The sequence below is a fragment of the Halictus rubicundus genome, chromosome 15 (assembly GCF_050948215.1).
Source record: "Halictus rubicundus isolate RS-2024b chromosome 15, iyHalRubi1_principal, whole genome shotgun sequence".
NCBI classification, from domain to species: Eukaryota; Metazoa; Arthropoda; class Insecta; order Hymenoptera; family Halictidae; genus Halictus; species Halictus rubicundus.
Window position 1 is genome coordinate 9,797,490 of NC_135163.1, and position 16,745 is coordinate 9,814,234.

General features: G+C 52.0%; 1 protein-coding gene across 1 annotated transcript in view; it reads right to left on the minus strand.

Annotated features, from left to right (window-relative positions):
* Positions 1-4,019: 4,019 nt before the first annotated feature.
* Nachralpha1 (nicotinic acetylcholine receptor alpha1) overlaps positions 4,020-16,745 on the minus strand; it is a 108,219-nt gene continuing 95,493 nt past the window's right edge. The window contains exons 6-7 of the mRNA XM_076800430.1: positions 12,698-13,753; positions 4,020-4,585 (exon numbers count right to left, since the gene is read on the minus strand). Coding sequence (XP_076656545.1) covers positions 4,382-4,585; positions 12,698-13,753 — 1,260 coding nt within the window. The 3' untranslated portion in view covers positions 4,020-4,381. The remainder of the gene's footprint in view (positions 4,586-12,697; positions 13,754-16,745) is intronic.

Genomic DNA, 16,745 nt, shown 5'->3' on the forward strand with positions numbered 1-16,745 from the left:
GAAAATATACAACGAGGACGAAGTTGAGGACGAAGAAGTGTTAATGATTATGGCAGGGAAGGAACTAAAATTGCAAGGGGTTAAATAATCGACTGTGAATCCGATTTGAAAATGTTCCCGGACATTTGGTCATGGTCAACAGGGGCCCCGAGGAAAGTGCTCGTCGCCGGAGCATGATTCGAAGCGAGCTTCGCCTCCTCGTCTCGCGTCATCGATCCGCGCGAGGACAGGTGACACGGAACGGAACGACGTCCCGTTCGAACTTCGTTTTCCCTGATTCGCGGAAAGCCCGGTGCGCGCGTGTGTTTGTTTTTCCTGCCGTTCGCGTGTGTTTTTTCGAGATCCGAGCGTAATTCCGTGACCCAGTTTTCCCGAGGACGTAACGCCATACATTACGCCGGGCCGGTGACACCCGCGTAATAACGTAGCGACGCGTCCCCGTGTTTGAAGTCTGATTTAAGCCGCGTCGTAAATTAATAACCAGGACACAGGAAGTCGGCGAACAATGCGTCGCCGTCGCACCGCTGCAACGGTACCCTTAAAGCACAAAGCTCGCCGTTTACGTCGCCGACGTGCCTCCCGTTACGTCACCGAACCCATGTCGCGGTTCGACGTCGACGTGTTTTCTACCGGTCGAACCTCCGACGACGACTCACCCTCTCGAGAACCTGCGCGAATCCGATTTTCGAAACCCCTCCCGTCCGAGTACTATAGTGTGCAGTAGATAGATAGTTTAGATAAGGCAATTAGGATTAAAGTTTCGCTGGAATCGGCCCTTTCACGTATAAGAAATTCTGCGAAACACTGAGACAAAGGAAAAAGAAGAGAAAAGTGAAATATGAGATAGCAAGTGTGCAATATAGAATGGCTGCTGAAATTGACATCTATGATAACGCAGGGCAAAATTATTGTTCAGTAGTTCCACGGCCGAGTAGGGAGAACGAGAGAAACGGATAAACAAAACATTCTCGTGCGAGCCAAAAAAGTAAATTCGACGCCTTCCTTCCACCCCACCGTTTCGAGCAGCATCCCACACAATTAGGTCACATTTTTACCTGCGTGGAGGTAATATCGGCATCGAAACCCACCGGCAGCCAGGTGTGCCGTCAGCAATGATCGACGATCCCAGCAGCGTCGCGACGCTCTCGTCCAGTGAAATGCGACCGATGCGCCGACCTCGCGCAATTACCTTGCGTTAAACCTACACGTATATATTAAATATACAATTATACCGTTATACTTAACGTGAGCAAATAAATTGATTATTACATCGTTTCGACGCCCACATCTCCCCTCCTTCGACACTGTTCTTGTCGTCGGTGCATGAACGGTGTCCTTTTATGTGTTTATGCGTTTATGTGTGTGTGTGTGTGTGTCTGTTCATTGAACGTGTGCGCGATCGGGCGCGCGCGTCCTCGGACAAATATGCGTGTGTGTGCGATGTGATGCGAAAAATTCGGCTGTTCCCTCGTCCTTCGGGGTCGAGATAATCGCGAAAGACGAGACACGATGGATCGAAGGAAATTCGTGGGGTGTGCGACGGAGCTGGATAATCATCGGGGGGGGGGGGGAACGTCTCTAAAAACCGGCGTTCTTTCATAGAAAATTAATTTTCGTTGAATGTTTCCCGACATCCTTCGACGACCTTCGCGGCCACCTCGTTCACGCGGGTAGCGATCTCGCGGCTAATTAGCCCCTGATGATCTTGGAAGACAGGACACACCGGGGATGATGTCAGGTGCGAGCCCGCGTGTCAGTCGGATCAACGTCCTCTGTCAAGCTGTCCAAGCGTCCCTCGTCACGCGTCTCGCCCCGGTTATCGATCCGTTCTCGCAGGATCGTTTGCTCCGATGTATCGCTTCCGGATCGAGCGGGGAACGTAGTATCGCATTGAATGGCAGTCGATGGTCCTCCGGTTGACTCTGGCGATTCGACCATCCCACCCTCGCAGCCCCTCCTCTCCCACCCCCATCCCCTTACCAACGCTGCCGGGAACAGCAGAGTCTCCTCCGATCTCCTCTGCCCGGCGATGGGAGAGGAGAGTTGCGGCTGCGGTTCTGGATCCCGGCGACGATCGAAGGATCCCGATGGCCCGACAAAGTTCGCCCGGAGAGATTGAACACAGTTAACGGGAATTACGAAGGGAACGGAGACGGACAGTCGTTGTCTTCGTTACGATAAAAATCCGAAATCGCCGGCCCCACCTCGAAGCGAACGGCGTCGTCGCCGACCGAGAGAATACGCTGGCCGGCTCTCCGGATTGGCGACTGTCAGCGGATCCGGAACGCCGGCCAAGCCTCGATCGCGATAACAGAAAGAAAAGCAGGAACGTCCCGTGTCCCGGGGTCTCTCGTTGGTCGTTTCGGGCGTACCGAAATCTCTCTCGGATTGCTCTTCAACCCTGCCAACCGATCCTGGATCCAACGACGACAATCTTCGCTGCCTCTTTCGAGAACCGAATGAATCGGTCGGGCAGAGTGTCCTTTCTAGTTGGCAGTTCTCGCGGATCCTGATGAGACGCGCTCGCTCTCTTGCCGGAGGGCTCGTTTGGTCGGGCGATCGATCGCCGGATTTCGATCGCAATTAAATGTTCTCCGTCGTGTGGATCGTCTAGCGCAGATTGCTCCACGTAATCAGCTTCGTGAACCAACGAGACACGCCCAGCGCGCCTCTGCGCGCAGAGGGCAGCGCGGATCAGGCTCTATTGCAATCCAGATCGCAGGTGGAACACGCGGAGATTGGGGGAAAAGATGAGAAAAGGAGAAACAAAGAGGGGATAGTTGTTGCAGAGAACCTTGGGCTTTCCCGGATCGATTTCCTTCGACACGCGACAACATTCCCGAATTTCCAGCGATGGTTCTCGCATGGTTGTTGTTGTTGTTGGTATTGTTGTTGTTGGGGCCGCGGACGCGAGCGCCACCCGCGCCAACGACAACGCGATGGTCGATCGAGAGAATGCGGATGAGATATTGCGTCGTGCGCGCTCGTTCGCGCTGAGATCGTTCCGGATATAATACTACTCGCGTTTAATAGATGCGTTTTAATCCCTATGTAATACCTATGTTATGTACACGCGCGGTACACACCGAACGGATGTTCACGCGCGCGCTGTCTCCCCCTTCTCGTCTTGCTAATCTTTCCCCCGGTTTTACGTATAAATATGTTTGTACGCGTTCCTCCATCGCGCGTTGTATGTTTTGTATGAATCGCGCGTGCGCGCCTGTGTCTATGTATGAACGTGTACGTGTATCGTGTATCGTGTATTGTGCGTGAATGCATCGTGTGTGTGTCTGAAAGTTGCTCTCGGTGTACGCGTACGTGAACGTCATTTTACTTGTTAATATAAAATCGGCAGTTCGGGCAGTTCGACGTCTCGCCGCACGACTCTAGCCTTACGTATGAAACCAGATTTACAAAAATACGTTGCGCGTGTGTTTCGCGTATTTGGCACTTTTTCTCCCCTCTCTGACCTTTCCTCGCCCCCTCCACCCCTCCCGTCCTTAGCCGGTACTCGTTTCTTTCAGGCTCGCTTCGTCCAAGCATCGTTTTTCCTTTTTCTCTCGCTGACACGCATCCACGTACGCTTCACCATGCACACGCTTAAACAATCATACACTCTTTCATTACTCATACTCTCTTTCTCTCTCTCTCTCTCTCTCTCCCTCTTTCGCTCTCTTATTCTCTTCACCCATGTCGTTCACAATCGGTTCCTCCTCCTTTCCCGTCTCCCTACTACTTTCTCGCTCGTTCATTCTCTCTTTCTCGCGCTCTCCCCTCTCCCTGTTCCTCTCGGTTTCGAAGAGTCCGGCACGGAGATACCTAGGTTAATCATGCTAGGTCCATAGTTCGGAGAGGGAAAGATCCCTTGCCACGGATACACCGGATCCGTCGAGATGAGAACGACGAACCAGTCAGCCGAACGAATCGTACACGAATCCTCTTCTACTTCTTCTTCTTCTTATTCGTTCTGCTCTTCTTCTTCTTCTTCTTCTTCTTGCTCGGTTTCGGTTGCCGAGCCGAATGGTGTCGTGGGAGACTGTCATGTTTGGCGGCAGCAGCTGCAGTGATCGAGAGAGGGCCCTTCTCCGCGTAGACGCAAAAATCGGCAGTTTCTATGGCGGGCGGCGTCTACTGGACGACGACGGCGACGACGGCGACGACGATCACGAATACGACGACGCCGACGACGCCGGCGACGACGACGATGACGACGACGACGACGACGACGGCGTCGATGACGAGTACGACGACGGCGACGACGACAACGAGGACGATGACCAGGACAAAGCCGATGATAACGACGACGACGCCGGCGACGACGCGGCAGCAACAGCAGCCGCCGACGCTGCGAACGCGGCGCGAGGCCGCGCGGGATCGTCGACTATTCCTCTTCGGGACCCATGTTCATCAGCATCATCTTCTTCTTCGCGATCTTGCTGTACTTGATGTCGATCGGCTTCGTCGTGTCGTAGAGACTCGGCGCCCGGAGGATAATCATCACCGTTCCCACCACGCACGCCACCGTGAATATCCAGAGGAAGATCCGATCGAGCACCATCGCGACGTACTTCCAGTCCTCCTCCACCTGCGGACAAAAAGCAGAAACGGGAACCTGGTTAATGCATTGATTGATGGTTGCATCGGTGGTAGAAACAGTTGTGTGTCCTTGGTGAAAAATTCTGCCGTCTTTTGTACAGGATTTTTGCAAAATTTTGTACTCCCCTGGAGGGGGTGATTCCTCAGGTCGGTTCAAGTAACTTTTGCGAAAATGTTCTTCGCGGCTCTGTTCAAAAATCCAGAGCGATTGCACCCGTATTGCTTTTATAAAATACTGTAAAATAGTTGCGTAGAGTGCTCTATAGATTTAGTATCGATAGAAAAAAATAGTCTACACTCGATTTGTTGCAACAATTATCGGTCAGCTCGATCAACCACGCGTTTCATTTTTCCCCATAAGACCCCCATTGTACAGCAGATCGGCCCATATCCGTGGATGCCCGCTCACCGACGGTGTAACGGAAAAATTGTGCGGAGTAAGGGGTGAGAATGAGTCCCGGCGACTGAACTCTATCATAAACAAGCCGACATTTCCGAGGACGACGCGAGCAACCGATCGTCAACCCCCGGCATCCCCCGAAACACATTTCCGCGGCTGTTCGATACCGTACCGGGGAACGAGATACATTTTTCCGTGGGGTTTCCCCGCCCCCGTCTCTCAACAGAGCGAGTATCGGTCGACGGTTCGGCCGGGGAGGGTTGAGAATCCATCATACGTATACGTGCCTCCCAGTCGGTTGGCTTTATGTACCTAGCTAAAAGGCGAGTCCTATCTCGGAAGTTTCAATTGAGCACCCTTACGACGTACACACAGGCGGCGCACCGTGTGTCTCCGCGCGCGGAAACAACCGACAGAGACAACTGATCCGTCATCTCGAGGGTGTATCGGCTCTTCCTTCGATTCCCTCCGCGACGCGGCCGGAAGTGGACGATAAAACAGACACCCGATACTTTTATGATATCCCTGGGAGAAGGATCGAGAGACGAGAGAGAGGAGACCGTTCCCTTTCAATTCTGCAGAACCTCTTCCGTTTACTGACTCACCGTGGGTCGAAACGAGAGCTGCCTAGCTAGATAAAACTAAAATTATCTTCTCAAGGGACTTTCACCGACTAATTTCTGGCATCATTTTTCATGCAATGCGCCGCGTTTACAAGAAAACAGTAGCCCTACACGATGCATGTCATAGCACGGTCCCGAGGCTTTACATTTAGCTAATCAATTCGAAATGACGTGGGACTACGTGAAGAGTAGACTTTCGTCATTTCCTGAGAATGTTTAGTGAATTTAGAAAGCCGAACGAACAAAGTGATGTTTCTTTTCCTAGCGGGGACAAGTCGCCGCGTTGTTTCAGCGAGTCCAGCGGATGCGCGAGAGGAGGTAAGCCGGCCGGGCGAGGCGAGGCGAAATTACGGCGATCGAAAAAGTTTGTTTAATCCGGGATCACGGCGGGCAAAATCCTTCTCGGCCGCACCTTCGCGACACCAGCCTCTGGCTGCGAGCCAATCCACAGTTACCAGGAGGAAGCCCGACGAGGTTTGTTGTAACGGCCAAGGAGTATAGTTCGATCGTAAAACACAGTTCGCTTCTCGGGCAACGGAGGAAGATCCCCGGCGACAATACACCCGGCCGCGGGGCGTCGGCCATTGCATCTATACCGCATTCGAGGGGTTGCAACTGTTTCAAAACTGGTCCGAACGACTTGAATTTTTTCAGATTTTTTCGTCCATACACTAACAATCCAAAATCCAGGCAAGACAAAAGATTGGTCAGGGCGAGACAATAGCAGCCGAGAGGTCGCTATCTCCGGATCGAATCCGCGTTCCCCGCAAAGCCAAGGCAAAGGGCAACGGGCAAATTGAATCTGACCGAAGCGGAGATCCCGAACCACGATCCCGGAGATGCTTCGATTTCCGCGTGCTGGTCGCGTCAACCGGAGGACTTCCGGTTGCCCGCGGAGGAGCCAAAACTCGGCTGGAGGCTGGCTCGATATGATCAGGGACACGGAAAGTCTGCCGGCGCGGCGCGTCGCGGCGGCCGCCCATGAATTATCGACGCGGACTATCCGCCCGAGAACGCATTGCGGCGGAGTTCCGTCCGCTGCCAAATCTGTCCCCGCATGCGTCCACGTTGCGGCAGCACGGCAGTTGTCGTGCGCGACTTGTTTCGCTGTTCGCGCGGAGCAGTTCGCGCGCCCGGCCACGCCGCGAACCCGAAAAATCCGCGTCGGCGACGCTTCCGGCCGTCGCCGGAAACAGATGCGACCCTCGCAAACGGAGCAACAGAGCCGGACAGCAAAGTAGTTGAACACTCCGGGACCGCAAACCGCCCCGGAATTAATTGTTTCGCGACCCATTCCGACGCCGCGAAACGAGTGTTCCGAGCGGATTTCATGGTCGGCCAGCCCCGGCGAACTCGCAGCTTGCACGCGATTTTTACGGGAAAGTTCGACTAATTTGAAATTCGCTTCTTTGTTAGTTGCACGTGGCTCGGTCGACAAGTTTTCCTTGTCTAGTCAAATTTAGAATATGTGTGTTAGATCTCATTAGATTCAGAGACACCGACACCATAAATTGTATCGCAGGAACGGCTCCAGCGCCGTTAAAAATCGCTAATGCGAGAGAAGTCTTAGACAGGATCGAGCGCTCAGCCTCGCTCCCGGAATCGATAGCCGGATAATCCGTGGATGAACGTTTCCCCCACGCGGTGTCGCCCATAAAGATCGGTGTCCGCGAAAAAAAAAAAAAAGAAAAGAGAAAACGTCGATCGATTAAATATCACCCGCAGGAAGTAACGAACGCGAGCGGAGAAGAACGAGCGGAGCGGGGAACGCTCGCCGATCGCGCTTTCACCGAGCCGGCCGGCCGGGCATTGATAGTACCCTTTTTACGCTCAAGTTTCATAAAACACGTCCGTAATATCGGAAAAGTGGAACGTGGAGCGTAATAATAGCGCCGTTACTCCAAGGGTCCCCCGTTAAAACAAAAACGATATCCAGCCGCCGACACTTTCTGAAGACAGCGCAGCGGCAAACTCCTGCGCGTCGCGCGGTGCATTGACGATGGACCAAAAAAAAAAAAAAAAAATATATCAACTTTATAACCTTCGCAGGAGCGATCCTTGACGTCTATTACGAAGATGGGTAACGATATTAAGAACCAGTAAACATGCGACCGGAACGTTTCCATTAAAATTCATTTACCGCCGCGCTGTGCGACGCGGAAGCTTCTTGCTCGTGAATTATCATACTTTCGGCCGTCGAAGTTCGCCGACGACGGCCGACCGAGCGTGTAATGTCTGCTAAAAACTGCGCCGGGAGTTCGGCAACTCGCGCGAGCAGCTTCCAGCTTCCAGCTCGGGACTTCCGTCAGGCGCGCGCGATCTCTGACAAAGTTGTTCGTCGAAATGGCAGGTGAGAACGACGAGCCAACTTTCCGTCTCTCGCCGAAAGAAACGGAGCCGATGTTTCGAACGGACACGGAATTCGGCGCGGAGATTTCCTAGGCGAGGCAGAGCGAGGCAGAGCGAGGCGAGACGAATAAACTCGATGCACGACGGGCCCGCGGAACTGTGTCACGCCGCTCGTTCCGCGCAAATATGAAATAGGAATCGTAAATTCGTTCAAATTTACGGCCATCCCGAACGTCTCAACTTTCGAAATTTCCCGGCGAAGGGAGGGGAAAACATCAATGTCGGAACCAATTTCCAGAGTTTTACACTCTCGAAACGCGACCGAACTTCGGCCCCGGAGTCAGCGTCGGCGTCGGCGTCGGCGTCGGCGGCGCTTGTCCCGGAAACTTGGCGCGCTCACCGGGCTCCTGTAATTTTTCCGAAATTCCCGGTGAAATGATTTCATCGTCGAAACTCGGAGTATCGCAGACCGGTGCAACGAACTTTCCCGCCGAGAAGATAATACCGTTTAATCTGCCCGACGGCTTCGCGGTGCTACTCTTTGCCGAGAAACGAGCACTTGAAATCGTGCTAATCCATTTAACGCTAGAACCACCGAACACGTCAAAACGACTGGTGGATGATTTCTTCTTTCACGATTACTGAAACTATGAAAACGTTTTCGCGAGAAATCTTTTGATGTATCTCTTCTTTGGAGTACCATAAAAATCGTAAACCTGAGCAAATTCAATCTTGCTGTTATCATAAAGGGATAAGTCCAAGTCACGTTTACGGCTCGGTAGTTCTAGTGTTAAGGATTTTACGCCAAGCCCTTGGTTGCTGCCGGGCGTTCGTGTAAACCGTGGGCAGATGAAAAATTGATTACTTCTCTCCTCGAGATGTCTCCGAACAATTTAACGTGCCGTTGCAGCGAATATTGCGCGAAAGCATGATTTAACGGCGGATTAGGAAAAGCTGATTGTTACGGTGGAGCACCGGTTAGATGGCAGGAACCGAGGAGAGCCGAGAGGCGGCGGGGGCGGCTCGGGACTACTAACGAGGCAAGAAGCGTGACCGCTAAGCGGGCGGCACTTTGCATGATGTATGACATCGAAGTGACTCCTACATTATCGAGGCTCCTCCCTCCTCTTTCGGTGGCGGTCCATCTCGACGCGACATGAGAGCGGTTCTTTGCGCCAAGTCAAAGCGAAGAGACTCCGAAGCCGGTTAACCACTCTCGCCTATTCACGACAGGACACGAGGCGGAAGCGTGACGGCGACGGTAAAGGTGTTTGCCCGACTAATAACACGCTAACTAACCCGGCCGCCATCCTTCTCAAAGAACTCGCCGTTCTTTTGTCTCCGTCGCTCGCCCCGCGTGTGGACATTCTTGCAGCGGAAGAACGCCGATCTTCCTTGGGGAATCCTGAAGGGCCAGAAGAGCTGATAACCAAGCGATGTTCTAATTATGGATATTGGAAACGTACGTTGGGGTACGGCGACGATTGCAAGAGTTGTAGGAACGAATTATACGAAATTTACTGTGCCAGCACATATATTATCTCGAACGTTTGTCACCGTTGACGGTTCCATTGTCCACGAATGACAGGCGGGACAGCCCGCTCCGCTTGACCCCACTTTTGATGGACAGCAGTTAGGGCTACAGGCATTATGCAGCGGTGGGACTATTGGCCACCAATAGGGCCCGCATTACTTTGCCTAGCCAACTTGTCATCTCCGCGCAGTACAAAGAATCCATTGTTCCATGCATCAACGGGCTACAACACGGTATTCTGGATCAAATGAGCTGGTCAGTTGTGATTAGGGATCTTTGGGGTTTCGATCACGAGTCGACAGCGAATTGTACTAAACTGTAAAATGTTTGCAGTAATTCGACGTTCTTCTCTGTTTAATAGAAATGGTTAGCGAGAAATAAATTCCTACTTGGTTCCTGCGATCGACACAATTTCTCTTTTGCATAAAAGCCTCGGCCATCGTTCTTTATGCGGATCATTAAAATCCTCGTGACGGTATGTTAGCGAGTGTAGGATTCGTGCGGTCGTTGGAATCCTACGCGCGCGGATCGTTTTCGACAGGAGTTGAAACGGAAAATGACTGTCCGATGGTAACGATCGGTTATGCGGCTCGATACGGCCTCTCCCCTGTGCGCGCGTACGCGCTTTAACGGGATTCTCATTCGCGAAACGAGAGAGGCGAGCGTAATTCCTTTCCAAATCCCGTTCGACCGTTCGCGACAAACCGTACGCGTGAATGTCGCGTCGCGTCGCGTTGCGTCGTGTCGGCGCGCGGAATCACCGATTTCCCTCGGTTTCGCACATTTCCCGTGGCCAGACGGGAACCGATCCGCTCCCCGTTTCCGGTTCTCTCTTTCGGTCTCAGAATTATCGAGGATTCTACGTGGAATTCGCGAGGGAGAAAGACTCGGTCGATCTAACCACTATGAAAGCTGTAAACTTGAAACTACCCTCTCGCCAACCCTTATTTTACGACGTGTTTTCGCTCCGATTCAAATCGCAGAGGACGCGGAATTTTCGGGAGTCTGTATTAATGTTACCCCGAACGCGAGAGGAGTAATTTTATAATGAAACGCGTATAGTCCACATCATTTCCGCGTTGCCTCGATAACGCTTCAGCAGGGGTCAGTGGACATTTCGATATGGCTCCGTACCAGCTCGCAAAGGGCAAACGATGCAAGATTGATGCAAACCACATTTTCCGGACTTCGCCATACCCACGCGGAATAGTCGTGCTACTCACCGAAATTCGACCGAATGATTACAGTGTATGATCCATTTTGGTCGTCAGAGCCAGCACCGAACCGCACAAAAATTTTCATTCGACGAATCGATCATCGGGGCGTTTACTCAATCCCGAGTGGGAACGTTTGAAAATGCGATTATCACTTTTGCTCGTTGTACCTCTTACGAACACGCCTAATACCATGACCAGCAGATGGGTTTTCCGATCGCGTCGGTACGCTCGAGTCAAGGTTCAAACGTTGTGCGTCGTTTCGGGGCAGATTCGATCTGGCTTCGACAAGGAATTGTCGAAATCGAACAGCGACGGCGTCGGCGGTGCCGGTGGACAATCGGAAACGAAGCTATTAACAGCAATCGGATTCCGAGGCGCTTACGGCTGATTAATACGATCCCCGATACTACGGCCGCCACCCTATCCGGCTTTTGAATCACGACTCCTATGGCTGATTCGGTATAATTTGCTTTCGCTGACCCGAGCCATATCCGGCACTCCTAATCACGAGAGAGAGAGAGAGAGAGAGAGAGAGAGGGAGAGAGAGCTCGATCTGCCGTGATTTGCACGGTCCATTTCCGATTCCATGACGTGGATTACTCGTAAAGATGAAAGAGCGTTCTTTCGATCGACGGTGCACAACCTGATCCATGACCCTCCGCGCGCCCTCTGCGTTCCTCTTCCGCTCGATATTCTTTCACCGGCACAAAACGAACACACTGCTTTTATTATTTCATCCGCATCGTTCTACTTTTCCAAATGGGGTATCGATTCCCGACGAGATCTCTCTCCCCCTCTCCCTCTCCCTCTCTCTCTCTCTCTCGGCTCGTTCGATTCCGCATCGCGTTCAATCCACCCCGACGAACTTCCGATTCGATCTTCGTGCGAGCCCGCTCTCTCCTTTCTATCTGGCAGCGTAAAAACGGAAAAACAAATAGCTTCGAGCGGCGCAGCGAAAAAAGGAAAAAAAAACGAACCGACGTTTTAAGCGCTTTCGCCGATCCGTCGTAACCGTTCGAGCAACATACGCGCGCGATATATCGGAACAGATCGAGCCGCTTCAGAGCGAATCTCGAGAGGACTACCTGCGTGTCGTCGACGCTGCCGCACTCGCTCGGAATATCGAAAAGCTAAACAAAATTTTCGACCTAGTTCGAATTCCCGCGCAATTTTGCGACATATTCTTAAAAGTTCCGACCGGGTTGCAACCAGCTCGCAAACCTTGTTGTAAATCGACTGAAATATATTTGAATATCGAGGCAAATACTTGTTCCGGAAAAATCGCTCTTCTTCCCAAGTTCCGGGACCTCTGCTGACCTAAATCTAACTGCGCCGCGTTCAAAAGTATATTTTTAGTCAACTCCGACATTCACCTCGGAATTTCTACCACGATTTAACACGGTACTGTAAGAAAGTAAAAATTATGTTGAATTACCGCACGCGCCGTTTTCGTCCATGTTTCATGTCCGGTCGACAAATGAATGTTGATCGATCACCGGCCGGTGTAACGGCCGTTTTCGTCGTTCTTCTTTTTATTATGCAATTTCGATGATAGGTGCTCGATTATACGCGTGATTAACACGGCCAAGCGGGAAACTGGTGTTATCGGCCGGTAATCGATCAACGATTTGTCAACCGGACACTGTGGAAACGCATAACTTTCGAATCGGTGATTTCCTCGCGTTAAAGCTTCGATTTTTGGCATTTCCTCGTCAAGTTCTACACGATCAAATATCAAAAAGTTAAAAATCTCTGGGTTGCCAAGTTGAAGTTCAGCCTCCAAACCGAATGAAAGACATCCTAGCACTTGTTGCAAGTTTCCCTACGGTCTAGTCATATTCGCATTCGACACATTGGGAACGCCTATGATGACGCATGTACCTGTGTGACAGGTGCCAAGAGCTTGGGAGAGACAATTGCAAAATTGAACCGGGTCGGGAAGAACTGTAGTAAAGTAGAATGTTAGGAGGGTACTCACGCTCTCGAACTTGTCCTTGTTCTTGGCGTGCTGAGCGATGAACCTGGCGTCGTCGATGGTCTTCTCGATCTCGCGGACCAGAGGCTTCTCGAAGGTGGGGCTGACGTCCTCGTGAACGTAAGCGGGGCTGGCTGGTCCGAAGAGGTCGTCGTCAGCCCCGGGCAGTGGTAGGACGGGCGGGGTATCAACGAAACATGGGGGGACGGTGCCGACGGGTGCCACGGCGCCCAGGTCGTACCTGGTCGCGGATGGTGGTAGCCCGCGGGCGGGTATCTCGTAATCGCCGCCGCTGAACCGTTTCCCGTAGTACGCGTCGTACTTGTCAGTCTCTTGTACATGGAACACATCGGTGAGCATGCCGTCGGTCGGTTTACCGTTGGCCGCTTCGACGTCGTCGTCCTCGTCGTCCTCGTCCTCGTCGTCGACCGGCTCGCCGTCGACGATACCGATTACGCCGATGCCGCCGTTCCTCTCGTCGTCCTCGTCCTCGTCGTCGTCCTCCTCCTTCTTCGGCCTCTCGATGAAGAGGAACCGCGGCAACCATTGTATGAACACCACCCGCACCCAGTTCGCCATACGGTGAGTGACCGGCGAACGAAAGTTCACGTTCAGCACCGCTATCGTCACCACCACCGACAGCGTGACCAGAACCATCGTGAACAACAGGTACTTGCCGAGCAACGGCACCGTCAACGACGTCGGCGGTATGATCTCCGCCAACAGCAGAAAGAACACCGTCAACGACAGCAAGATCGAGATCGAGAGCGAGACCTTCTCACCGCTGTCGCTCGGCAGATAGAACACCAGCACCGAGAGGAAAGATATGCCCACGCATGGTATGATCAGGTTCACCGTGTAGAAGAGGGTCTTACGGCGCAAGGTGATATTGAACACGATATCCGGGAACGGCTCCTCGCAGCATATGTAGAACGCCTCGTTCCTCACGGCAGGCACTTTTATGATGTCCCACTCGACGGAAATGTAGTAGTCGGTCAGGTCGATCCCGTAATCGATACGGTTCGACTCCTCGGTCTGGGCCAGGTGACGGAGGTCGACCTGTAAACAGTGTTCCAAAACGATTATTCTACCGCAATTCACGCCGTACAATCTAATACAGTATTACGAAGCAGAACGAAGCAGAAGCTAAATTGCTCGGAGAAAATAGTGTGCCTACATTAATTGGCTTCTAAGCCTTTCAATTACGATCGCCAATCGCGAGCCGACACCGAGTAAAACCAGCCAATGGGGTCACAGCGGTAATATCTTCCAGTGTTCTAGAGCGTCTCGCTCTATCGCCAGCCGCGCGACCTAACAAAATAGTGTATCCCCCGCTTAAATATCACGGCCACCAGACGTTCCGATACCTCGCCGGAGAGCCGTACCTCTTAAATCAGCCCTGGTCTCGAAGATTTCCGGATCTTGCTCTGCAGGTTTCCCCCGCCCACCGGATTCTCATTCTCTCTCTCGCGCTGCGTCGGATCCAATTGAACGTTGAAGTGAGAGAGAGAGAGAGAGAGAGAGAGAGAGAGAGAGAGAGAGAGAGAGAGCAGAGGTCGGCGAAGGAAGAAGCGCGCAGAAAGGGTCGGAGGAAAGTCGACGAAAAAGCCGAACCGGGCGAACCAACGAAATTGGATACCTCTAATGGGTGGCCGGGCGGTCGCCTAGGACTCTTTCCCGGAACCTGTCGTATCTGGGAACGGAAATAAACTTTGGGGAGCGAAGCCAAATATCTGTGTCCCTCTCTCCAACTTCTGCCACTCGCAGAATGCGCCTTGATTCTCGCCCCGGACCGCATCTTAAGATCTCTCGATAAGTTCCCGGATCTTCCTCGCGATTCGAAATACAATTTTTTTCGAAAATTCTCGTAGAAATCCAGCCGGTAAGCTAATTCTTCCGGCGTCTCGAAAAAGCTTGTTCCTTCAACGTTTGTGCCGGTCGACGCGGGAGAGGATGACTGTCAACCTCGGGGAAAAAACCGTGTCTCTGTAATTACCCTCGGTTTTACGGAGGACTTGTTGAACCGGGATCGACCGTCTCCGGGGAAATAAAGAAAACGATGCCATCGATATGTACAAGTAGGTCGAGCTCTCTTGGCCGACGTCTCGAGCGCCTCCTTTGTCGCGAGGAACCGCCGGACAAAGTGAGTAACGAGCTACGGACGAGCGCGTCAAAGACCACCGATTTAAACGGAAATATCGGCACAGAGGAGACACACCACTTGCAGACTGCGAGCCCCGGGGATCCTCCCAGGCGATCCGTCAAAGCTGCGAAATTTAAATCCGTCGAATCCGTGTCCCCTGATTCCAGGTTCCTTTCGACGCGAGAAGGTCGCGTTCGATTATCGAACGAACCGCGGGGACTTCGCGTTTCGAGGACGAGACGGAATCCTGCTTTTTCTCCGCGAGGAGACGAAACAGGCAAGGATCGATCCCTATGTTTTATTTATGCGTGGAAGGAGCATTAAATTCTAAGTGAAAAATCGTCCGGGGGATAATTTACTGTCGAGGTTAAACTTCCCCTCGGCAACCCCGAAATTTTTAACTTTTTACCATACAATCCTGTGAACGAGAAAATGCCCAAAAAATCGAAGTTTTAAGGCGAGCAATTCACCGGTAGAAAAGTTGTGTGCCAAGTTGAGCGATTTTCATCATTGCGGACCAGTGAATTATCACGTCGGCTTTATCGTGGATTCGCGACTGCGACGAAATCGAAAACGAAAGAGAGCCATGAAAGACCGACCGCGACGTCGGGCCCAAGAACGGTCTTGGTTTATTGTTCCAGACGCGGGATTTACTCCCGTAATGGTTGCTCGGCGGTGAAATCCTCGGACAGCTGGATTTCTTGGGAAAGGATAAATCTGCGCGTCCATGGAAAAGGTGTACGGTCATCGGGAATTCCGGGGGCGGGAGGGGGCAGCAGGGCGAGAAGGATTTCGACGAAACCAGACCGTTCCATCCTCCCCGAATTATTTTTCTTATCTCCTATTTTCCAAGCGGTGCGTTGATATTGGACGAAAATCTGCAGTCTAGTCTAGTTATCAGAAAGTAATTATTTTTCGAATCAGAAACAGTTCGTTTCTAACAAATTTTACCAAATATATTCAAAGATAAAAGACACGTCCATTCAAGCGAGAATGCTGTTGGCAAGCAGGGAAACACGCGCACGCATTCCCCGGCCGAAGGGAATAGTTTCGTCTGAAGGAAGGTTCAGGAGGGACGCTTGCTGAAGCGAGAAGACTTCTCAAACACGGCGCCGATGAATCGCGACGTTTTGTCGATGCCTGCCATCCTGTTCCAACGTGTACCGACAGATTATACGTCTATACGGGGCGAGCGAGGGCATGAAATATTTCTCGTGGAGAAAGCGTGACCGTCTCGAGGAAGACGTCGAACTGAAAGACGTCTAACATCCGCGAAAGATACAAACGGATGTCTTGATCGGGGCTCTGAAACGACTGATCGATAGAGCACCCGGTAACGTCCGTTTATTTTGACAGGCCCGTTCATCTCTCTATTAATTTTACAAATCAATCTCGACGGGCGAAGGTTTCTATCGGCCAATCTTTTTGCGCTGAACTTAAAGGCAATTTTACCCTTCCAAAAGGGTGAGGCCGAGCGACACCTTGACAGGGGATGATTCTACATACAAAAATAAGTCGACAAAAAGGAATAACGTTTATTCGTATCAGGCCTGGTTTTCGAGAAAATCGAGTCTAAAGGCGGGAAGTAGAATAGATTGGCTATGGTCAGACGCGTCAGACGATTCCTATGTAACAGCACTTTTCTGCATTTTCCAAATCTGCCTGCGTTTCTCACTCGGTGTATCGATAGCGGAGAGCTACTACGTGGAACTGCGGGTTGGAAAATGGATGTTTTACCTGAAGCGATCGGTTGCAGGCAGGAAAATAAAAAATTGCCGACGATATAGAAACGGGGGGGATTCAGCGACGCGAGGCAGGTTTATCGACGTCGACGTCTGCGCTCGTCATTCTTCGAAAGGATTCCGCGAGTTCCGGACGATACGGGGGGACCCGGGATCGAAAACGAGC